Source organism: Anabas testudineus, chromosome 6 (assembly GCF_900324465.2).
Source record: "Anabas testudineus chromosome 6, fAnaTes1.2, whole genome shotgun sequence".
NCBI classification, from domain to species: domain Eukaryota; kingdom Metazoa; phylum Chordata; class Actinopteri; order Anabantiformes; family Anabantidae; genus Anabas; species Anabas testudineus.
In genome coordinates, this window is record NC_046615.1 from 19,294,018 (window position 1) to 19,320,806 (window position 26,789).

At 39.3% G+C, this 26,789-nt stretch overlaps 1 protein-coding gene across 3 annotated transcripts in view; it reads right to left on the reverse strand.

Annotated features, from left to right (window-relative positions):
- Positions 1–303: 303 nt before the first annotated feature.
- lingo1a (leucine rich repeat and Ig domain containing 1a) overlaps positions 304–26,789 on the reverse strand; it is a 235,085-nt gene continuing 208,599 nt past the window's right edge. For 2 of the 3 annotated variants that reach the window (XM_026366043.1, XM_026366042.1), the window contains exon 3: positions 304–4,278. In XM_026366043.1, the coding sequence (XP_026221828.1) occupies positions 2,419–4,266 (1,848 nt within the window). In that variant the 5' untranslated portion in view covers positions 4,267–4,278 and the 3' untranslated portion in view covers positions 304–2,418. Of the gene's footprint in view, positions 4,279–23,309; positions 23,707–26,789 lie in introns of those variants that run through there. The other variant, XM_026366044.1, reaches the window with a different exon arrangement.

The window sequence follows — 26,789 nt, forward strand, 5'->3', positions numbered from 1 at the left end:
CAATTTATTAGTATTAACCCATTAACAGATGACAGTTTTTATATGGACAGGAAATAATTAATTTAAATTTTTAATGTCGAATTGGTTTTTCAAAAATAAATATAAGCTGAAAACTTCCAAATACTTTTTAAAGGCTTTGTAAAAGAGACAAAAATCTCTGCACCAGGAAATGTAATAACTGTGTCAACATTAGCTGAACCCCACAGATACACAACTAGCATTTTTAAGATAGTCAAATCCTTCTTAGTTCCACCTTTAAAATCAAGATATGAGCATAATTTCTTTAAAAAAGTCCATAGATTGTTTAATACAACATACCATATTCTCAACAATTCAACATCAACAAATTTTTTTAATAATAAAAAAAAAAGAAATCTGCATATTACCTTTATTGCACAGAACAATTTCAATGTATTCAATGTATAGATTTCTTTTTTAGTATCATTTAAGTAAAAAGTTGGCTTGGACTACATGTTCAATATAGTCCAGGGTCAAAAAAAAAAAGGAATAACAGAAACAAAAAGACAGAATCCCGGGATCACTTGGGACCAAAAAAAGGCTAGATACATTAGCCACACTTTGAACGAAGAGAGCATTCATAATCAGCAAGAGGGAGAATCGTGAGCCATATCCATATCCATGTTTTTTTTTCCTTTATGCAATATGGATTACACCAAATCTGCTTCAGATTGCTCCATGGGTGAAACCATCTGTCACTCCAACCATCTGCATATTCAGTCCATACTTCCCGGCCATTACTGTGTCATTGTCTGTAATGTCATCCATCAAAAATAACTTAGCCTTTATCCTCACACACGTCTGCAAAGCCCACCTGTCCACAGTGTGTACTTGAAAAATGTAAGGCTAGAACCTCAGATTTTATATGCACAACCAGATGGGAGTATAGTACGCGGCAGTTCCTTTTCCCCTTGACAAACAATGCACATTTCTGGGGAAAAGCAAACCTAGAAATGATCCTGGTAGTTAATGTTTCCACAATTGGGGGGGTGGGCATCAGCATACATAAATCATTGATTTCAGAAACCAATCAAGAAAAATAGCCAACAGTGAAAGAAATATTCTACTGCTTGAGGAGCACATTGTATCTAAAAAAGGTGAGCACCACAGCTTTTATACCTCACAATCATGTTGAGAACAAAATAATACCATTACACAAATGTTTTTGAAATGCAATTTAAGCAGCGATAAGCGCTTGTGGTATCAAGTTACCCATGGCAACTATTTTGTTTTATGGTGGCAGCATAGGATAGATACTGCATCTATTGTTAGTACAAAGGGTCATATCAGCAACATCTCACATTTCTCATGCCCCCAATCCATGTGTGTGCTGTGTGGGTTACATCTGAAAATCAGGGATGAGTGACACTGATAATGACATAAGATACTGGGCTCAAAAGTCAATAGCATTTCCCCCAATTCTAAAATTCTATAGTAAGATACACATTTACCAGCCTGATTTTCTGCTACTTTTCAAAACTAAATATCGTTATATTTATCTTTCTAAGAAGTGAATTATTCTTACATAGCTTTTGGTTGATTTTTAATGGTGCAGCACTGAGAATTGTTATAATTTGTCAAAGTTGTACCGATGCATTCCTAATTACTGAATCTGCTTAATTTCAGAGCACATATTTTTGTATATCATTCAGTTTTTCAGGTCACATATTGACCAATGTAACAATGGATAATTGTTTTGCATGTCCTATAATCAAAATTGTGCCATACTATCTTATGTATTTTTTGGGCAAATCCTTTCAACAAAGTTAATCAGGTGCTGTGATACAGATATACATTTGATTGATCACATAACAATCATCAGTGTAGAAAAGAAAAAAGACCCTATGTAGCACATAGTATTCACAATTTTAACACTGACATTGTAATGTACTTGAAATGCATGGACGGCTGTATAAATGTGCTCATCAACCCATATAAACGCATTCATAACTTGACATTTAACCTTGGGAAAAAAAAAAAAACACACAGACACACACACACACACACACTAAATAAACAATACAGACAAAAAACAGCAATGGCCAAAATATGATCAGCCCCATTCTGGCTGTTTGAAGTGTTTTTCTTTTCAGGTATATTTTTCCAGTATAAATCTACAGGAATATGAACGCTTTTGACAAATCTGACTTTCAATTAATGCCCCCACAGGCCTTGTACAAACCACAAATGCCCTGTAGCACTGGGTATGCTTTCATTCCCTCTCACTTGTGAAAGTCAGAAACTGCCCTCTTTTCTAGTCCTTTGGGCAGGAAAAAAAAAAAAACATTTTACTCTATGTTAACAGACCAGGATCCACAGGTTTGTAAGAGAGGAAAGAACATGTCTTCATTTCCATTTGTCTTATTTTTAAGTTCAAAATTAATTAATTCCACAGCTCCATTAAATCATTTTCATGTTAAACTTGCGTGGAGCATCCACTGTGCTGCTGCTCATGCCAGCGTCCGATTTCCTTGGCACATACTCGATCTCAATGTTGTGCTTTGTGTTGCCTTTACCTCTGCTCCAAAGGAAAAGCAGTACCAGGCAAAACAAGACAACACCGAGAAATGATATGAAGCCCATTGTGGTTGCAATGATCAGTGTCTTTATATCAAACGGAAAAGGGACATTGGCTCTTGTACCATTAGCACCAGTTTCTGTGGGCTGGTTAGAGATGAAGGCAAAAGTCTTGTTGGGCTGGTGTGGCCAGTCAGGTGAGTAGCTATGAATGTGCAGGTGAGCAAGAGAAGTGTCATTTCCACCTGCGTTGCTAGCTATACACACATATGTACCATTGTCTTGAATCTGGGCATACCGCACCTCAAGGGTACCATCTGGCAACACAGAGAGCCTTCCAATCGTCTTGGTGGTGATGAACTTTTTCTGTGGGGATAGCCACATTATCACTGGTGCAGGATCTCCATCTGCTTGGCAAGTAAAATGAACAATGGCTCCCTCATCAACAAATTTCTGCTGGGGTTTGCGATCTCTAATCCTAGACTTGCGACAGGTAAAATAGTTGGGCTGGAGGACATCCGGGAAGTCTTTGAATTCTTTGCCTTGGACATACTCGGGGGAGGCACAGGTCGGCTGCTGCCTGTTGAAGTTCAGTCTCCAGCGTCTTCGGAAAACCCATAACAGTCGGCAGTCACAGGCCAGGGGATTATCGTACAAGGCAAGGGTTTCCAGATTCCCAACTGAATGGAAAGCAGATTCCTCTAAAGTGCTAAGAGAGTTCCCAGACACATTTAGAATCTTCAGATAGTTTAGACCACGGAAAGAGTAGGGCTCAATCATTGCAAGTCTGCCTCCAACCAGGTGAAATTCCTGCAGACGCAGAAGATCATGCAGCTTATTTCCCTCGATGGTGTGGATAGGGTTATATGAAAGATTAAGAAAGCGCAAATAAACCAAGTGGCGCAAGGCTACATAAGGAATTGTGGTCAGATTGGCATTTGCAATGGTCAGGGACGTAAGATTTAATCCATACAAGCAATTTGGTGTCATGGTATCCAAATATGGCCAATTGCCTATTTCCAACACTTTCAGTCTGTAGAGCCGTTTAAAGGAGTAATCCCGTATGACATTGATGTTGAGGTGGCGCAGCCTAAGAGTGATCAAACTGTGGAGGTGGGTAAAAGCCTCTGTTGGCACAGAGGACAAGTTGCACTTCTCAAGACTTAGGTGTTCAAGACTACTCAGACCGTGAAAAGCTCGGTGGGAGATGAAAACCAGGTCATTATCACCCACCTCTAAAGAACGGAGATTGTACAAATCCTGGAACATGTAGTCTAACAGGATGACAATCTTGTTCTCACTTATGTCCAGCTGTGTGAGATTACTTAGGCCTGTGAAGACACCGAGCTGAATCAGCTTAAGTTTGTTGCTACGTAGCCCCAGTGTCCGCAAGCCATAAAGGTTGTTGAATGCTCCAGGTTCAATAGTGGAGATTGTGTTTTCACTGAGTTCCAGGTGCTCGAGGTTGGGAAAGTTGGCAAACTCATCTGGGTTGATGGTTCTAATTCGGTTCTTGCTTAGGTCCAACAGTTTTGTCTCTTGAGGAATGCCTTCAGGTACTGTCATGAGCTTCTTGCGGTGGCACATCACAGAGCGCTCTTGAACATTGCACTCACAGCGGGATGGACAGCCTGTGGTGGAGCCAGACAGCACAGTACCCAGCATCAGGATCAGAATGGGCTGCCAGCAAGCCACCAGGTAGCTGTGCCCAGTCGCTTCCCCGGCTGCCATCTTTTCGGTTACCTAAGGAGACAAAAACATTGCAAAACATTTAGTTACAAAATTTAAATTGACTAATTTTAACTACCCTCCATTTTGCAAAAGTTTGTTATCTAAATATATTATGTCACATTGATCAGAATTGATAATTTCCCTTTGGAATTAATGAAATTAAAGTGAATCTTGAATCTTTTTTTGTGTGTAGGTTGTAGAATATACATTTCTAATACATACATTCAAACATGGACAGTAGGAGAACATTCAAATGATGATTTGATATCACTGAGCAATCGGCTGATATTCAAATGTGCAATTTTCTGCTAAATTTAGCAAATTCACATTGGATATGCTGGAAATGTGGGACAGAAGTATCAGCTTGTAATGAAAACACCTTCCTTTGGCGAGTGGTCTATTGGTGTATCTATTTCCTACCAGCTGGTTAGTTGAACAATCATGAGTGCTCAAAAAGATGCCAGTTGTATGTGACACGATTCACAACAGAACAGAAAATATGAATCTGTTGCAATATTCATGTCACAGAGAAGATGAATAAAGGTGGGCAGTGACGAGGAATAAGGTACTTCCTGACATTGAATTGACAGTTTTGAATTGTGCATCACTCACTTTTCTTGGCAAAGCTTCAAAAGGTATTTCAAATGCAAGTGCTATGAATGCATGGCATTTTATCATACCTATTTGTGAAAAGCATATACTAAAAAATCGTAGGCCAAATAATTCTAGTAATCTACGTACATCTTGCACTGAACTCCCACTGTGTCTGTTGAACATCTTTTCATTGCACACCTTGCAGATTATCAGTCAGTGGCATCATTATAGTCAAATTAACATCATTGTTCAAACAGTAATCCAATTCACACTGTGTCAAAGATATATGCTGAAAACATATGTGGTTTGTCCTGATACTATAGTCTTTTTCAACCCCACCCTCCTCTTCCTACTTCCAGCCTGAATTTGCTATGAGTACTTGAACAGTAACAGTAGGGGGTGGAGCACCAGTAGCAGGAGGACACAATCAAAGATGGATGGTGCCATGTGTGATGTATGTGCTGTGACTGTCACCTGGCTCATGCAATCTTTTAAGGCAAATTATAGACCATGCACCACCAGGGAATTGGATACAGAGAGAGAAACACAAGGTTTAAGAGCAGAAGAACAAACCACGTTTAATTTCAAAGCCATCTGTTAGTGTCTCCAATTTCCCCTAACAATGCAATTAACAAATAATTTTGTCATCAACTATATTCAAAAACCCTGAAACTATAGAGTATAGTGTGACAAGGAAGCTTCTATAATGGTGTGGTAATAAGATAAGTAATAATTTTAAAATAATAGAGTTATTATTTTTTTGCGAATTGATAGTTGTAAATTGCTGATTTACAATTTATACTATTACTGAGAAAAAATACACATTCAGCATGCTTGTTACACCTCAAGGATACATACTACAGAACGTGTTATGGTAGGCTTCCATTGAATAGGGGTGTGCTAATCATATTTTTAGTCTTAACATCTGACTCATTTACATACAATGTCCTGCCCAAAGAAAAGGCCTATTCAATTCGCAAACATATAAAAATGAAATTAAGGGAAAACGTGGCTTCTGTGATGTGAAGATGTATGTGCTTGAATTCCTGGAACTACATTAACAGCGAGAGTGAAGAATTGCTTCTCAAACAATCTTTGGCTGAGTCCTGACGTCAGCTACAGACACACTTAACTTAACCCACAATTTACTCACAGAATTAATGTTTCTTAGTGACAGCTGAAACAACCTGTACAAAAATGGGGGGCTGCTAGCGTAATGTTAGTACACTGCCATTTGCTTATGATAATAGCATCAGAGTTCAGCACGTTTTTTCAGCATAAGTGTCTAAACTCATGAGTCACACTCCGGTGTCCCCAAATTATGGTTCACATTTGCATTCTCCTCTGCAGCAGAATGCTGAACTGTAGAGCTCAGCTGTGAAAGAGTAGAGCAGCAACACGAGCAGGTTTGTGTGACCTGACTTCTCATCTCCCATTTTAGCTTTTCCTTAAAGCGTATGCTAGTGTGCGACAAATAAATAAAGGATAGTTGTGGCCAAAAATGTACTGTATGACCCATGTACTGAATTCTTATTGAATGACTGTGTAACTGAGTTGACAATTACTTATTAGTTTATCACCAGTATCGATAAGTATTTATCACATTAGTTTTCGAGATTGTTTTTATCACCCATTTTCATCACAAAACGAGGGATCTAGTAATCAAAGGCAGATAAAATTAAAGAGCAATAATTTATGTTTTATTGTAGTATGAATTATATAATCATTTTAATTTTTCCCATTTTATTCTTATACATTCAAACTCATGGAATTGGATTGGAATTGTCACTGACATAATGAAGTGTGCAGGAAAAGGAAATAGAGACAAAATCCTTCACATCTAATTCACATGCATCTTAAGACATGTCTCTGGGGAACTCTTGTCTATGTGTGATGACTGTTGTCACAATACAAAACTTTTTGCCTGGGGTATGCAATTTCATCTTCTGCTCTAAATTTGTCTTTCAAGTGGACTGCTAACAGGTCACATGGTGCTTTTTTCTGATTCAAGGAAGACAAAGGATTATGAAGACATATAATGTACTCTTTACCAGATTCCATACACAGTATTACATATGGCTGATTGATGTTATGGTTATTATAATGGACAGTTAATTATGGGGTGACGTGATACTACCATTGTGATCAGCACTACTCTTTTTCTCACGGAACAATGCACAGCTGGACATTAGACTTATCAAATTGGGGATTTATGGGCTAGATCCACTTCACTCAATTTCATTTTATTCCTTCTGAGGTTAAGGTTTAATTTGACAATACTATCCCTAATCAATCGAAAACAAGTGATTTTGAAACAGGCAGAAATCATGGCGTGTCCGAGATCAGCGAAATGCACCAAAGCCTGCTATGCCCCTTGCTGCTTCCAGCCATACTTAATCATTCTTACTCCTTCGTGCACATTGATCAAGTAAGTGCTGAGTGCTGGAAGATTGAGTGGTTTGGGGCTTGATGTGGCATGCTAAGACACCTAAGCAGAACTAGTGGCCTTATAACAAGCTCAATTCCATGTGTCAGCCTCCACCATGTGGCTATTGTATATTTGACATCAGTCTTTCAGATGTTATTATGTCCAATTCTATTACCACTGACACCACTGGAACCCAATCAGCAAAATGATCAAATCATAATCCCTTGATGGCAAAACTACAAGGCTGCAACTTCAGCAGTTTACAGTCTTAATGAGTCGTTGTGTTCCTCTAAACACAATCCCTACAAAATAACACCACACTGAGTAACTCCATGATAAAATATCTGATTACATATAAAACCATGTTACTAAAGCCTTCACAGTCACTCCATCAGAATGTGCTGTTTATTCACATGGCTTCAACAGCAAATATGCAGGGACACATTAAGATGACGAATGCTATCCATGGGTAAACACATTCAGCTCTGTTTTTGTTAATGATCTGGTGTTATCATTCCCTCACAGGCATGTAGTCTGAATGCACTTCTTCATTCCAATCAGCTCTCCAGTGAGCTCCAGAGAATTACATTAATTGAGGTGAAATGAGAAGGGGCGTGCTTCTAAAAGGAATGAGTGTGATGGAGGAGAAGTGCTTTAAGACAACGGTGCTCAATAAATGAGGACCCACTGGTCCAGGACCAGTAATAACTAGATCAATGAATGGTGAGTTGTGACAGCATCCACTGGGATCCTGAAGATGTTGCTTCATATCAGGAAGTGAATGGTACCCTGTGCTCATATTACAGTGACATACGAGCTACCATCTTGTCAGTGAATTAAATTGACAGTAAATCAAGAATAAAATATATCTATTTCTAGTTGTATTACCTTTTATCCAAGCTGCTGTCATTAAGTCAAATTTATTTCAGTCTTTTTGACTAACTGCTTTTAAACTCCAGCTCTATATTTAACAGATGTTATCCACTCTACCCTCGCTTGGAGAAAGCAGACTTATTCGCATGTAGCTTTCACATTCAATGTGCAATTACTTCCCTAAATTTGACATCATGCATCAGACATATGCTGTTTGTCATCATTGAATTTGTCACAATAAGCACAATCAAATACAAGTGAAGAGTACTGTTAAGCCCATTGCCTAAAGCTTTAGTTACAAGACGTCACCGCTGAGTCTTGTTAAATACTATTGTTAAATACTCATGAGCACAGTGTGTTAAAAGCCTTTAAAGCGCATTCCTCTGCAAACTGCTTAGTTACCTGCCAGGCTAATCCTGAATGGAAAGACAAAGCTGCAGAATTTAATTCGGTATACTATTCTAGAACGGTTTATAGTAATGCCCTTATCTTGAATCTCCATTTTAAGTAAACAGAATAAATTCATACAGAGGTAAGTGGCTTTTTGGTGTCTGTTTTAAATCAGCGCAAATATTTTTTCATGATATAAAAATACTGTAATTGTACATCAATCAAGAGAAGCAGGGATTCTAAGCTAAATATCAATTAAACTGCTTCAGAAGATGCTTCTTCGTTCCGTTTTCTACAGTGATTACCAGCTTTGAGTTATAACACAGAACATGTATATTAACAGCCACATTTTGGCTAAATCCATCTTAACCTGGAGTGTCTGACCTTTCGCTCACCCAGTAAGATCACTTTCACACTGCTATAATGTCGTCTAGCTGAATTTTGAGAGAAAGGTTACCCTTGTGTCATTGAGAAGCTAAGCTGCCTGGTGGGATTGCTGGCTGGAGCTGGGCCTGTGAAATGGCAGGGCTTAAATGTAAGCCGACGCCCGACAGATGGACAGCAAAGCCCTAATCCATGCGAAGAAGCTGGTTCGTGCAACAAGGTGCAGCATTCCAACAGCGGCCAGCTGTTGTCCTGACCAAACTCTGCCGTGAAACCTGTCGGCATATCCCTCTTTAACTTCACCTCCAAAACGGGTCATTTACTGTTCCTGTGCAGGTGCTCTGTTTACCTATTTCTAATTCCATTACATGGCTACAAATGCGATTCTTGTTTACCTTTGACAGCTATTTAACTTTAGCATGCACATAGACAGTAAAACAAACAAACCATATTGAGGTATGGGTCTTGAATTAATTTACTGTACAAGGCTGCACTGGCTTTATCTAAGACATAACTACCTTTAGCTACCTAATTGTAATATGCATACTGTACTTTCTATACAACTAATTAATCAATAATTTATGCACAGATATTTATCAGTTCTCAGATTTGCTTATTTATATTTGCTTATATGGTGCACGTGTAATAGTAGAGGTGATAGAACTGTTGGTTTGTTGCTTGTCGATGATAAAGTGATTAAATCCTAATATTACTGTTTTCATTTAGATTTGATGATTTTCTTTTATTTACTAGTTTTTTGTCATTATGTTCATGCAAATCTTAATCGAGTAGAAAGAAAACATAAATCAAGTTGGATTTCCATTCATCACAACTTGTTTACTATAATTTCCAAATGGGTGACACTGTGTTCAGAGATCAGTAGTCTGATCTGACTGTTGTTGTTAAAACTCTGAAAGTTATGTTCCATTACTCCCAAGTTCGCCTAAGCTCCTAATTTGGACTTTTTTTTTTTTAACAAATGTGGTTTGGTGTTATATTTGAGAGGGACTGTGTGTCCTCTTGTGATGTTCCCATCATTATTAAGCTCATTAGCCTTGTCTCTTCAGCTCTGTTCAGAGAATCACGATTCATTTTTCGTTCTGAAGAAGACGTGTTTTCATAGAGGAACAGCTTCCAGAATGTCAGACTTTTATAAAGTGGATCCAGGATTTTGGAAAGACTCCGATCAGCACTCACTAATGAGTACCCACACTTCTTTCACAACATCCAAAAGAAAAAGGCTGCCAATCGTTTGCATACGGGAATAGCACAAACAATCAGATCTGATTTACTAATTAAAACCAGATTAGATTGACATTCAAGTTCTAACAAAGTGGTTTGACAAATAACACAAATTGTTACACGCTTTGTCAACATCAGAATACATTACCTTTTTAAAAATGCTACAGAAGCATGTGTAATGCTGTCTGAAACAAGACTTTACTGAGTAATTGTATATAAATAATTTCTGTGTTATAATAGTTATCTTGTTTAGAGAACCTTTATAATATTAAATTTACTAAGTGTAGGCGGTGTGGTCTTGAAGAGTCTCATTACCATTTTAAGTATGAGTATTACACAGGTTTGCACATTAATTGCGCACTTTGCCCAGTCTTAAGAGTGAAGTTAGTTTATAATACAATAACACTTAACTGTAATGTGGCCTGTAACGCCACAGGTTTATATATACTGTATTAATCGATCAGACAGATGAGTAAATCGACTAATATAATTTAGGAAGAAATGCAAAGTTGTTGCTCCCTTTTTCCTAGTAGTCCAAATATAATTGAACTATGCACCTACCGCGTAAAAATGTGATGTATTTATTATAGCAGCTTGCAGTATATCTGGGGTGTTTGAGAGAAGAATGTAACTAAGCAGAACGGCTAGATTGTGAAAGATTGCGCTCCCCCAGAGAGAGAGAGCTGCTGGAATGGCAGTTTCCTTTTTTTCCCCCCTAAGGCTGACAGAAAATGCTTCACAGACGGGAGGGCCACTTCTAACGCATACACCCAGATGCTGTTATAACATTTCTGTATGCCTGTGTATTGCTGTGCCCCTCTACTCGGAGGCCTGATCTTTTGGGTTGGGAACAACTTGCTGACAGAGATTTAAAGACTTGATGCGATGATGTCACAAAGGACAGACGGACACATGGGCCATCTAAACACTGCAGGAGATGCCAGCCACTTGCCACTACGCTGAAAACACCTCAGCCATGGCAAGAAATGTAGGAGAGGAAACAATAAGCAATGAAGGTCACAGGACTTTATATTTTATACTGGATACTGATCTTGGATGAGTGCGTAGGATGAACCTGGCTTGTTCTAGTTCAGAAGATTGAGAGGCCAACACTAACAAGGCCCCACGAGGTTCTTTTAGAAAGTCGGTTTCCAGCGCTGGGGCACAGAGAGTGTCTTTTTTCTCTCTCTTTTAGTCAGCACTTCTTGTCATACCATTTTATACCATTTTCAGATCACAACCTTTGTTTTAGTCACATCTACTGCAGCAATGATTATGAATTTATACAGTATACATCAGATTTGATGGATTATGGAATCAATTGAAATATATTCACAAGATTAAAAGATCAGACTAGTGGATTAATAGATCATGTGAATAATTTAGACCAGGGTTTGTTAATGAACTGACTAATTTCCTGGAATATATTTTGCACCGTGTTAGCATATGGCTATGCAAATACGTAATATTCTTTAAATAGTTTTGATAATATTAAAAGTGTTTGAACTACATCCAGTGGCATGGACTAATTTAACAGGTAAGATCATTTTTCTGTTATGAACTAAAACTGTTATCTAATGCCTTTTCATTCAAAATTAAGAAATCTTCTCTTTCCCTAACACAATGTACCCACAAGCGTCTGATTACAAAGAAACACTGACGCCTCACCATTATTATTGAAATGAATTCATGGGGTTTTCTGCAAAAAGCAAAGGAGCTTAGGCAAATAAACAAGTTCCCCCTTTGCTGCTTTGATGAGCAGCCATGAAAACATTTACTTATGTCATCATCCATATTTTCTTCACTTACACGAGCCAGCTCTTTTTGCACAATTTTAAATCCAATTTTCATTTAAAGGCAACAGCAAGTGAATCAAACCTAACAATATTTCAAAATGAGATCCAGTAATCACCCCAAATTTCGCCCATGTGACTGCTTCAGGAGTAGATTTTATAACAAACTTTAAATTATACGTATGATTACCATCTATCTATCGAGAGCTATTTAAAGGTTAGAGAAGTGAGCGCGTGACAAAGTTGCCAGTTCAATCCCTGGACGAGCACCTCAAGCAGAGCCAAACCAAAGCCTTTAGCTCCAATAAAGCTGCTCTCTGGCCACCAGACTGTGATAGTACTGGGCAGTGTGAATGTGATCAGTGCTGAGTTAAACTATTCTAATGAAGTGCAGGCAAACATTTGTGCTTTATGTGTGGTGGCAAAGACAGAAACGCAGCGATATCAGTTACAACACCAGGCTAAAAAATATATAAAAATTTAAAAACAAACAGTCCCTGTCAACTCACTCAAATATCCTGCCAGTGCATCCAAACTTATTTAAATAATCCACATTTTGCTCTGAATTAATCATTCATGAGTGATGAGTTAATATTATGCAGCTAAACCAGGCCCTTACCTCTTTGCACATAAGCATTTGCCGAGACATAGTGGTGTCAGATTTAATTTAAGAATGACAGTACTTATGCAAATCAAAACAGTCCGCGAGTAGTGCTATGGGGTAAGAATTCTTTTTTTTTTTTTTGAAAGGTGAAGACGTTAAAATTGTAAAATCCATCATAAGAACCCTACTGAATATCTCCACAAATTAATTCAAGGGTGGAGGGAGGATAAATGAATGTTTTGCAGGGGTTGGGAGCTGAACATATTCCTGTTCTGACTCAATTTGTGAGTGAATATATTTTTCCCTGAGACGGATGGTAGTTACCCCGAGTGTGCGTGTGTAATGGTGGTGGGGTGTTTGTCTTTGGGCAATCTTTTAAGCTGGCTTATGGAGCAACCACTGTTTCAACCCCTATCATATACAGTATGACTGTAAGATACAGCTTTAATCACTGTCGCTGCAATGCAAGCTACACTGGTTCATCAATTAAGGGAGTCAACGTGGAAACACGGCTTAATTTCATAATGAATTATTTAGGCTGCATCTTATTGGCTGCTCAGAAGTGTGATGGCCAGTGTGGTGAATCAGGACCATATTGACTTTAACTGTGATTGGCATCTAACAGCTCTAACCCAAAGTGTGGAAAAGAAAATGTCCCCTTTGCTTAGCTGGCCCTGCAGCTCACAGTAAGGCCTTTAAAAGGGAATAAGCTGTAATTAGTTGGTGGAGAATTGACCCAATGTGAATAAAATGTGCCGGGATCAGACAACAACTCTGCTATATAACATAAGTTAAGTAAAAGAGTGAAGAAAAGCATAGGACTTTGTTCTTTGTTTAAAAATAATTTCCTTAATTAGCTGTATTCAGCCAGTAATCTTTATAATGAAACTGGCAATGTCGAGATTTTTTTAAAACTTATATTTCACTTTCTGATTAAGAGAGTAAATGTTCAATATCACTTGCAAGGATATCTAATAATGCAGTCCTAAATTGCAACAGACATTTTTATTCAAGCGATAATTCAATGACATTCAGTGGATTAAAGTAACAGTCACGCTATCCGTCTCTCAAGGCCTTCCTTCCACCTATATATATGTGCCATTTCACATTTTGCCAGTATCACATTTTCACTGCGTATCAAACAAGTGAAACAATGTCCTTCCCTCAAACCCTCGGTGATTTTTCTCATTTTTAAAATGGCATACTTCTTTTTAATACTTATTTTTGCACGATATCTATGAAGGTGAACCTCATTCACAGACAGAAAGGACATTATTTCAATGATTTAAAATAAGAGCCAATGTAACCACATCTCCAGCAAAGTGACAAATGACAAGATTCAAGATACAATTTCATCTTGAAACAATGCATTAGAAGAACGAATTTCTCTACAAGGTTGATTTATGGCTTTCAAATAGACACTGTCTTATATAAAACTGCCCGATCAAAGTCACTTCAGTTTACTCACTTAGGAGTCATCTCCTCTAGTAGCACGGGCTCAGACAAAACCACTGTCTCATAAGTGCTTTCTCAGAAACCAGAGGTGCATTATAGGAACTGTGCATGAGCCAGTGGACGTTCTGAGGCAGACCGTGTTTCTGCAACACAACAGAAACAGTCTGCCATAGCAGTACTGAAAAGTCAAAAGGAAGATAACTAAGCAGTTAGTTATAGGGTTACCAATAAGATATAATGACGAAACCAGGGAGAACAATATATTTAAAATTCATACAGTGCTGTGCTTGCATTGACAAATACTGACTCAAGATGCCTACTCTAAATGAAATGAATGATTTGATTGTATATGCAAATGACATGGTGCTGTTGAAGCATGCAAATGATCATCCAGGCTATCGATTCAAATAGCTTTCTGCTGATAAAAAAAAAAGGCTGGGCGATTTTGGCAGTGAAATAATTTAGACTGGTTAGGCTATCATGAGATTTTCTACCCACTGTAGCTAATATACAGACTTTTGCAAACCTTAGTAGGCATACATTAATCAAACACAAAACAATCTTGGGCACTTTGAAGGCGCAGGTCTGACATATTTGCCCAGACTGAACAGTATTATAGATATTTCCAAAACCTATACTATAATACGGAACATCAATTCATCACAATTTCTGAGTGTTATTTCATTAAAATCAAACAAAGGAACACACAAACAAAAAAAAAAGAAATCTTGATAAATCAATACTTTTTTCCCTCCACAATCTACAGAGTGCAGAGCAGCCTTGGCCGACCCCAACGTGGCTCCAGTGCAGAGATAGGGGAGTTTAATCCATGTCCTCTGAGAGATCTCCCAGAAAGATGAAGCCTTAATTAGCCAGATAAAACCCCACATAATGACGCTATTGATACAGACTGGGAAATGAGGACTAAGCAGAAGCAAAAAAATAATAAAACAAAGACCACTGTATATAATATGGCCGAGATGAGCTTGGGAGACACTTAGCAAAGTAACAGCAATGAATGGGGAAAAAAAGGGGGCAGTTCACTCTCACTCTCAACTCCAGCAGGGGAGCACTGTCTCATCTCTCTCAGCAATCCACCTGCTCCAAATTCTCTCATAAGAAGATTAGAGAAAAATGCTGACCTTCATATAATCAAAGATTATGTGGAGGAAAACAACAACAGTTTTTAGAGTACTTAAGCAATAGCACTCATGGGAGGTTCAAGCAATTAAAGGCAAAATTACTTGTCTAAGCTGTCCTTGTATCCTCGCATTCCCTATCTTTGGTTCCCCGTAGTATGAGAGGAGGTCATAACGATAGTGAAAAGAAGAGAATCACATCTCACTAGCTCTGCTAATCCTAGGGGTGCTGGAAGGAACAGAATCTCACTTTTAGAAAGACAATCTAGGTATTTCACATGCTACACATGGATCAATGACAAGGTGACCCTGCATTGTAATAGCAGATGGCCTTAGGGTTGGCAAAAACACTGCAAATCCCCTGTCAACACTTGCGCACTCCTAAAAGATGTTAAAGAAAAATGCATTAGAACATGGTTCTTTTAGCTCTGGATTCTTCAAGTAATTCTTCTAAACCCGGTTTAAAATGGTGAATTTGGATTAATATCTCTTAACAGCAGAAATTAGATTCTGACGTCTCCTTATATCAGAGCCAATCTAACCTCAATCTGCAGAGCGAGGAAGTGAGATCCGTTCTGCCACTCATGCCTTTATTAATGAGAATGACTGACTGACACTTTCCTTTGTCTCTCCCAAAAGAACAGTGCCTTTGTTGAAGTATGCTTACAGGCAGACGATTATGTGGACACACATTTTAGAATTTCATCTTTGTAGTCTTGTCATGTTAGTCTAGTTGTGATGTAAGTTGTGTGACATTTACAGAGGAGACACAAGGCAGAAGTGCTGGAAGACTGCTAACTATGCTGTACCTTATTTCTAGATTTCTCTCCATTTATATTTGTCTGCATGATTAAACACATTATTATTTAAACAGCTGGCCTGGGGATGAAACAACAAAAATGATGGATTAACAACCAAACAAACACCATCCTACACAAGTTTAACTTCGTGAAACAGAAAGTTTGTGCATCAGGGCAATGAACTGTAACTGTAACTCAAGTAATCATTATTTAGCTCTTTATATGTATTACCTGCATGAACTTAACTCATGGGGCAGTTTTTCCTGTTTTAGTCATTATTGCCAACATGTCAGGAGCAAGCACAGGAAAAGAAGAGCTTATTTATTTATTTGACATTTACATATCAACCACTGGTTTAAGATCAGGGTGAAGAAGGAATGACTTCTGGATATGCCCAGCTTCATAAATTTACAGAGCACATTACTTCACAACACATGAGATTTTATGCATAGTGAGAGATTTACTAGATTTTACTACAATATTTTTTTTATCCTAAAATTGACAACATTTTGTTATCATAACAGCTTTTGCCCACCTGCTCATACAGGCACAGTCTCTGGCTGCATCAGTTATGAAATGAAAGGGTTAAGTTTCCTGGACAGCCCTCTTGCTCTCCATCAGTTCTCTGCAGACCTGATCTCTTTCCCCTCCCGATTCCCATAGCTTCCCAACTACTTTGCACTTCTGTGGCACCACGTCACTCACCAGCATCCAACGAGGTCAAATGCCATTTCATTTTCTCGCTTTTGATCGCTCCCTGGCTCTTTCATCAGCCTCACTCTCCACATCCACCCACATGCTACCACCACAACCATTTCACTGGTTAAACTGCCCCCACTCGTCCACCTCGGATTTAGAGAATGGGACTGACAGTAACTGAAGTTAAAGTACTGTCCAGAATTCATACATAAGCAATTGACCAATTTCTCAAATTCGTATTACCTATTTCTACACTTTTACTCCAGATAAAAAATTTTAATCCAAATGGACCACACTGTGCACGTAGCTATGCCATACATAAATCTCAAAGCCTTCTAGATTTATGTTTCTCCTGACCTTGAATGTAGTTCCTTACATTCTCTTCTCCTGAATAAAACACATTGAATGAATCAGAACAAGATATGTGTTATGCTATCATGCAAAGGACCACTAATCACATATTCCAGTTAAAATCTACCACAACATGCTATGTGGTATAAAATTTATATCACTTGTGCAGCCTAGTGGGTTGAAGATGCTGGTGATGCCAACCTCTCTGGTTGGAATCTGGCCGGTTCTCAGTCTCTCTACCATCTTTCTCATTTTCTCTCACCTTTGTCTTCTATCTAAAAAAAAAAAACAAAATGCTTTTAAAATAGAGGTTCTTTCAAATTTGACATTCTATAGTCACAGTGTAAAGATTTCTAGACACCAGCGTCTTTCGAAGCAGCCAGTAGACGTGAATCATGTCTGGTCCAGGCACTGTCCAGCTCTTCATGCTCTTGATCCGCTGTTGTATGTCTGCTACTGTGATGGTGACTGGATCTGTTCATCTGCTCATTGATGTTATGTGTCATCTCTTCCAGTGCTGTATACATATATATATATATATATATATATATATATATATATATATATATATATATATATATATATATATAATAATTGATTTATTAGTGGAAAGTGTCCTGTAAATGCTTGATAATAAAGAGCTGCTTGCTTTTCATGCTTGTTGTCAAATCACTTTGGGTTTTTGGCTGCTGGTCAGACTAAAGAAGCAATTTTGACACAAAATGTTGGCTCGGGAAACTGTCTCTGGATTTGATGTATTTATTTGAAATCTTATATAGCCATTTAAGTTTGGAAAAAAAAGAATGAATCAGTGATTATATTAGGCATGGGTGGCAGCCCAAGTTCAAGTTTATGGTTTGTCACGTTCACAAATAGACAGGAGGTGGCGTTTGGATGCAAGAATACACCAGACAAAAGGCATATCCCAGGTGTTATACTATACTTATCCTAGAATTTGAACAGATGATTGCACTTTAACTCAAAAGTAGATTATCCTGGCTATAATATGTGTGTAAACATATTCAGTGTAATAGCACAAGTTCTAGCATTTCCACAAGATGTGAGATAGCTGTTTCAGGTCTAACTGTTGGTGGGATTATTGTTGCTTCTTCATGTCTAGCAAACTAACATCCCTCATGCCACCCAGCCTGGTCGATAACCTGAAATCTGACCTCTTGTTTCCTCTCTGCACTTTCGCTCCCCTCCATCGACAGTATTAGCAGTTCTTTGTTACAATGTGCTGTCATTCCATTCTCTCTCTCTCTTTCTGCTTTGACAGCGAGTGGGTAAATGAAAGCCCGAGTGAAGGAGGGAGGAAAAGAGGCAGGCAGGCAGACAGACAGAGAGAGCTTTTAGTGAAGTTAAACAGAGAGAGTGAGATTGAGAAAGTGAGCTTTTAGGGAACTAAAAACCTCTGCCCCTTTTTACCTCAAAGCATTGCCCCCGTTGTCTTGAATCACATGATGAATGAGAACAGACTGTCAATGGATGAAAAGCAACTGAACTGATGTGATGAAAGGAGAGAATAATGGGCTTGAAGCACATTAAAACATTTGAATTCTTAGAGGATGCTTTAATTGAGGTATTATGAAGAATAGCTTTTTCTATACTGTGGCAGCATTTGAACAGTGGTGTCCATGTTCTTAATGAATTCTAATGGGATTAATGGCTGTTAATGGTACTGTTTAAGTGCAGTGAAATAGCAACAGCAACAAAACAAGTTCTGAGACATGTTCAGAACTTGTTCAAAAGGAATTAGCTCAAAGCAGACGTGGGTAAGAGACTGTTGTTCTGCACGTTGGTTAACTGAACTCTGAGAAGGTACAGCTCAGAAGCTAAAAGAAGCAATTACAATTTTCACTTTCAAAATCAGAGAAGACCTGTAAGTAGGCTGGGTTTCGAAGTAGATCCTCAGTCAGCCTACTAGACAGAGGAGAGCGAGCTGAGAGTGCTAATACACATGGAACCGAGTGAACTCTGAATCTCAACACAGTATTTTAACAGCTATTACATCTGGTAGGTGGGGCGCAAACACAATTCTTGTTCCCACTTATGGAAAATATCATATGCTCCATTCAAGTGTGGCTGTATAAGTGGAGCTGCTGTTTTCCCACCATTGTGTTTCCAGTTGCTGCTGACTAAAACTGTTTGAGCAGATGTTTCGTGCGACATATTGCAATTTTGCTGCACGATACAAAAAAATCACTGGAAAGAAACGTTATAAATACATGTGCAAATATTAAATTGGATACTATTCATTGCCTACAGATGGAAAGAAATGATAAGTAGCAAACAATGAAAATGTACTAAAAAAAACAACTGCTTCTGTTTTCATGCAATTCTTAGTGTCCAGCTAATAAACTTATCATTCTATACTCCCAAACATTAATAATATTACAGTATATACTACATGTACAAGGCTCTCAGTGGTAAAGAAGACAAATTAAAGAGTGTGTTTTGGCCTGATGGAGCTTACTTCAGGAACTTCTAATGAGATGTTTTAGCTCTAGCCTCCCATCCAAGGCTGCCAGTCTAAGGCCATCGACTGCTTCAGCTGCTGTAATTTACAGCCACAAGCAGCTTGGCAGAGTGACATATGTGTCATTCACACAATCATCTAAATGATAGGTGTCTAAGATAAAGTCTGCCTGGCAACACAGGTGCCAGTATAGGGACCTATTAGGACCTGTGCAGTAGTACTGTCAGGTACTTTTTTTTATATAAAATAATGCAAGGGTATCAAAGTGGTTTATGACAAGAGGATATTTCTGACAATCAACAAGAGTTTATTAACATAAATAGTTTGGAATACAATATTACTTAAAATGAGATTTAAGCAAATTTGAGGGATCATCACGATGGTTAAGTATTATTAAAATAAAATCTATATAGATGCAAATTTACATAGAGTTGAATAGGGTCAAGACTTGTGGACACGTGGATGTAGAGCATTTTAAGCATACTCTACCACAAATCAATTTCTGCTGGCTATTGCCATTTGAAAACCCGGTAATCCAGCTTTTCTTTGTGGGCACCTTGATTTTTCACACAGGCATAAAAGGTGAAATTGCTGTCTCAAGGCACCTTTAAAGAAATTCTCTAAAGACGTTTTTCACAACACTGTGAAGCAGATCAGAATAAGCTGACCTTGTATGAGCTTTTCTAACATGAGTCCGTTAAAGGTGAATGAATCCTACAGGCTAATGTGAACACATGGCATTTAGAAATGGTTCTGACATGCCTCTAACAAGGCTCTTTTGTGTAATGATAGTTCACTTAAAGCATGAATTCAAATGCTAATATGTAATAATAATCATCATAATATTAATAAATGATAAATACAGATACTTCTTTGTTTTTATATTTGCAGAAGAGGGATTTTTTTCATTATATTGTCACTTTCAGACCACAGAGAACGTGTCTCCTGTCAGAGTGTAGTGTTGGAAATGAAACGATGAAGGTAAAGTGGAAGACAATGCATGGGTTGCATGCCCAGATGTGTGCTATTACAATGCAACATTTACAGCAACAGCAGGCACCCAGGATAACTAGACAGATTAATACTTATTAACACCTTTGGTAAGACAGCATGACATGTTTGGAGCTGTAAGCATGAGCTTTTTGATTTTTGTTCACCCAGGGACCTACACATCAATGAGCTTTATCACTGGGAAAGCAATAAATCCTAAAGATCACTGCTCTAAAGAACCAAGCATCTTATGGGACAAAGTCCAATGCATGAGAGTACATCTGTGCAGAGACATGTGCAGAGACATGCACCATTCAGAAACAAATTAAATAAATATGTATTGACAATATTAAAGAGCTGTGTGTTATGCACGTGCCATAGTGGCATGGGACATGATCAAAATATGCACACAGAGATTGTACTGCTGTAAATGTGAAGGAAATATCAAAAATGCAGTTGTAACACTTGCAGCTGCTCTTCCTGGATATCTAGTTCAAAAGACATCCACCAAGGACAACAGTGACTTGTGAACAAGAGACTCCTTCCTCCTCCCATCAAACCACTACTATGATCCCACTGCAGGCCTTTCATCAACATGCCAACCAGCCTCGGGCACTGGTATATCAAGGCACTGGCATCAAGTGGAATGGCAGCCTGGTCTTATAAAAACAACATAATTGCCATCCCGGGTGACAACTCTCAGCACTGTGTCATCGTAGAATTATGTAGGCATCACGGCCACACAACTGGGAGCTAATAAACACCTTGTCGATGCAGTAGGTGTCAGCTTTACACCCGGGGTGAGTGTCTCCAAGAGACATGCTCAACACGTCATAAGACAGCATTAGGCTGCTCACCAACACTATTGGTAATCTAGTGTGTTGTGAAAGGCAAGCCTGTGATCAGTCATCATGTACTAACATCACGGTCCACACCATCAACACCCACTCCGTCTCGACTGCAGCGGTCTGCTGACACGGTGAAGCTGAATTCTTTCACTAATAAATTCGATGTCAGCTGCATTTTACTGTAAGATAATATTGGGATGAATGGCCTTTACTCCATGTGTCCTGGTGTCCTGTTGCCTATTGCAGGGCAAAGAGGTGAATCCTACCGAGGACTGTAAGATAGCCAAGGGCAGCAGTGGCACATTTGTTTAATGAAGGTAGCCTGGACAAAGAGGATCACACACTTCAGCAGCCTCTTAGCTGCTGCAAGGCAGCCATGATTGAGTCAGCAGCATCCCAATCATCTAAGAGATCAGCAGTAAAACCCGACAAAAATAGGATTTTAAGCCTGTAAGTGAAATTAAACACAGTGTGAGGATGTAGTGACACAGTGAGGGATATAAAATACATTCAGCGTGATAAGGTCGCCCTCAAGTCACTATTGAGTGCCACAAATACACTAAGAAAACTAAAGCTACTTTTGATAAGGAGTAAATACAACAGTCCGGGAAAAAACACAGGACTCAGGATCAGGATGGGCTACGACGTACCTGTGCAGCACCCCGTGCCACGCCCTCGCCCCTCTATCTGTGTGAAGTGCATCAGCGATCTATCATCTTAGATTGTGCACCAAGATAAAGCTGAGAGGATGCTGCTGCTGCTGCTGCTGCTGCTGCTGCTGCTCCAGCTATGGGAGGCTGCCCATGTTCTATCTGGCTGTCCGCTCCCTCCGGCTATTTATAACCAATAGAGCTACAGCACTTTATGAATTTCCGCAGGCGCAGCATCACACAATCTTCTGATACTCTGCCGCAACTGTTTTGGTGTGTCATATAAAAAGAAGTGCTGGACAATAAAAGGCCAAAAAAAAGGGGGGGCGGGGGGCAGTGCCATATATTATCTGCAAATGCTGCCTTGAATAACAAACAGTCTCCGTATGACACGATAAGCAAGTTTCACTGTGTTTCATTCTATGGTCCCAGTGTAAAGATTTCACCGTCACTGTTGTCTGGTTGAAATCAGAAATGTCCAAATCGTTTCTGAGGATAATATAACAAAATAAATATAATGCACAACTCCGTTGCACCAGAAGCCTGCTTTGCTTTTAGACGTTGGCCATTTAACAGATAGCCATCTTTGCAGATGAATAAAATGGCATGGGGGAGATCACGACTGCCTCACACTTCCACACAGTAAGAAATGTTATCTCAGCAGACTCCATACGTGGCCAAAAACAGGCCAGATTAAGATAACGTTTTGCAATTCACCCCCTCCACACACACACACACACACACACTCACACGCACCCCTCGTTCTCACACACATACACTCTCATTCGCGGGACAATTAAATTTGATTAATGGCTTAAGCCCTCGTCCTCCCAGACAAGCACACGTATACACAGAGAAATGCCCAGGCAAAGGAGATTATACATCCAGAATGTGAAATGATAACAAATCTGTAAATGACTTGGAATCTGCGTGGATTAGATGCATTTTTACCTGCAGAGGACGCGCCTCACCGCGCAACCCTTTTGCTTTTCTGTCCTGCCAACCGATTGTGCCCAAATCATCGCGGACTTTGCCGGAATATTTTTGCCCATTTCCCAGTAGAATGAGCCCCGAGGAGTTTAGAAAAGCCTCTGGTAAGAGCTAATGTCGCAAACGGCACACTGGAATTGGCATATCTGAGATATGTATTCTTCAAAGTAGCCCAGGGAGACCAGGGCTGAGCTGCATTGTGGATCTCCACGGCTCTAAATTCTTGGCCTCAGCCCACATTAAACTGCATCGGCATAAGCACCAACACTAAAAACAGTGGAAAGAAATATGTGCGTTGAAATAACCCCCCTTTTTTTATTTATAAGACACTCACCTGCTGTAGCCTTCACTGGTTCCAAGCATCCTTTCGCATTTCTCCCCTACGGCAACTCCCAGCCACCAACACTCAAATTGAGACGCACTATCTCAAGTCCATCGCCTTGGAAGACAGCTTTCAAAAAGCGAGGGTGGGAGAGCAGCCAGTCGTTTCCTGTAGATTTCCAATGAGTTTCACCACAACGACAGTGCCACGGTTCTATGATAACAGCTGTAGTTAAGACAGGCAACCCACACACACACACGTAAAGCGCGATCCTCCCTCGGCTCTGGGACTCCCTGTGCGCCCGAACTCCGAGAATGAATGTAAAGAATAAAGAAGGAATGCAAATGGGAGATGGAGAGAGAGCAACTCCCACGCACCGCTCCCGATTCAAGCGCACAGTTCTCGCTCCTTGATGCAGTATCTCCACAGCCTCACACTCGCAACACTGTGTGACTGGCTGTCGTCAGTGGCACAGGCTGTCCGCTTGCTGGAGGGAGGGACGGAGATCATCGACGGAACGCGCTCTGCGCGGTGTCCTGCTGAAATGTGTGTGTGTGTGTGTGTGTGTGCGGCAAAATTGTGTGTGTGTGTTTGCCTGTATGTTCGAACACAACATACATGCATCCTGTTTATTTGCTGATCTATCAATTTAGTGTTTTGTTGTCACCTAGCCTCATCTGTCTAGATGTGTCTGAACAATTTTACCCTCCCGTTGCCGCGCACACAAACATTTACGCGCACGCCGGCGCACGCACAGAACGCATCTTTCAAAACAGACAATGTCTACAGGGTGTAATAGCTCACATTACCCTTTCAACATGCAAATATTTCACGGATAAGCTGCTGTCAAATAAAGAAATAAAATCTGATTAAAGTCTGGAGTGCAGACAGAGAGTGAGGGATGAGGATGGGGAAGGTAGCAGTTCCTCTTTCGAGGGCCTGATGGCACTGTGGGCTTCAGATACTGCAGACACACATGTACACTCAACACACAGGAGGCATGTCATGGAGTATGTTGTCTAATACATCTCAGATTCTTTGTCTCCAGTGATTTTAAAACAAGGTCTCCAACATAATTAATCAAAGACTTTAGGCTGGTTTTATAACAAGGAAGAAGACGTGTATCATAAGCATGAGCTCTTGTTCAGTCTTCAACATGATGCTATAGCCAGTGAAAATCAGCAGTGTTGCTTTTAAATATATTATAATGTGGTGATTTCAGCTTCTTTGTATCTTCTGAAATTGTCTGAAATTCATGTTCAATTAAGACCGTTTTAAAATGAGTTGATTTTAGCAGTTTACTTGTTCCACTGCCCACTCTGCATTGACTAACTAAGGTTTGTGGGAGGACAGAGAATCAGATAGATTTCTTATGCTGTAGGTGTCTGAGCACTAAAAACCTCTCCTCAACTATAAGAGGCCACAGTAGTCATTAGTCTGCTGCACTTTGTAGAGTGTGAAGGTAAAGGTTATCTCAGTTGTGGAATGTGAACTCCACATTATCTCATTCTCTTTAAAGCAAATGAAAGACTTGTATATTCACCCATTTATTTAGACATTAAGGACGATGAGAAGAAGCCAGTAAGAGAACACTGTAACCAATTATCATCTGTTGAACGTAGGCTATTGACACACCACATTTACATTTTGCAGATTTTATCCAAACTAACCAAACTAAACTAACTTACAAGTGAGGAACAAAGCAAGCAACCTCAAGGTTTCAGTTTTACGAGAAAGGAGTGCACAGGAAGTTGTAGAAGAGTTTCTTCAACTGTTTTTCTTATAAATGTTGGGAGTAAAACTGCTGAGTTTGCAGAGGTAGTTAGTTCGTCCCACCACTGACCTGAAAAGTTTTGCTGTGTGGTGTATGAACCACTAGATACTAGATGGCAGAGCACACTGGACCACAGGGACTGTGGACCTGCATGAGAGTGTTCAGGTACGAAGGTACTATTGAGTTGAACACACTATGGGCAAGTGTCAGAGTTTTGTATCTGAAGTGGGTAGTCAATGAAAGCCACTGCAGAGATACAAGTAGTGGTGTGACATACAGTACTGTATGTCTTTTCTGTTTGATCGAAAAAGAGGTGTACTGTTGCTTTGTGCACCTCTTGGAGAGGTTTGATTGCACATGTTGGCAGTCCTGTTAGCAGGGGTTAAGTCAAAACATGACGAGCACTTGCACAAGAAATTGGGTTGCATATTCCAATAGATTTAGGGTTTGATATTTTTGATGTTGTAGTAGGCAGGTCTGCTTGCACACAAGAAGAAGACGAAGATATGGTCACTAAAACTTTAGTTAACTTCAGTTAACTTCATTTAACTTGTTATTGTTAACCTTATAAGATTCCGAGCAGGCTTTGTGTGGACAAGTGCTGAAGATCCCAAAGTGATACTGGTGATGTTCTGTATGAAAGGTCATGCTGGGAAGACCAGATCTTGAGACTGAGTGACAGAGTTGAAGATTTGTCACCATCAACTGTGGGTCTTTTTTGAAACACTATAGAACGTAAATGTAGACTAATTATAACCAATCTGACAGTAACTTTTAGTGATAAAAACTTTATAGCTCATCAGTGATGACAAAATGCCAATGTACGCTCCTATTGATATTTTTGTTTTCTTCATATGTTCATATTACATGTGCCACCTTTAACATCTTGTTTATCTAAGCATTTTATTACCAGCTATGTGAATCCTCAATGTGAAATACAAACAAAAATAAATTCCACCATCTACATGACCAATTATCAGCCTTAAAAATAAGGTTAAATAGGTCGCGTTTGACAGCTGTTGTCCACACCTGTTACTATTCAAAGCATCATTGTACATTTATCATTGCTAACAACTTAGGTGGCATAGAATGTCATGTATTGGAAACAGAAAATATGGTAACTGGTAGTTACTTCTTTTTAGATTACATTTTTTGCCTTTTAATATATTTTAACTGCCTCACATCCATATTTTCAAGTGCTTAGAAGAGTAAGAGGACTCAACTATTAAAGCTCAAATTCTCCCTCATAAGTCTAACAAACTCTTCACTACCTAATACACTCATTGCGTGTACGTTTTCCCTCACAGTCCAAAACACAGAAAATGCCACTAAAGTATATGTCTGACAGTGTTAAAATGTGTCTCTGTCCTTCCTGCATCCTCAAGCTTCTCTGCACAGACCCTCGGAACAACTTAAACCACTCAGGCGTCAGAGCTACATGTGAATGTCATCAGCATCAGTTCACGCATGGCCAAGGCACCCTTGCGATGAGTACAGGGTATTTTCCCTGTATTTTGGAGCCATTTCCTCCTGCCTGGCTGTGAAACTGTTCCTTAAGGGAGAACGCAAACTTATTCTTTCCAGATCACTACACTAATACTGACCACATCAAAACATACAGACACTGATACTTTAGACTACAAGTTGCATTTCCCTAAGGATATAACATTAAACATTAGACATTTAGAGTGAGTCTTAAATAACAACGCTTAGTAACA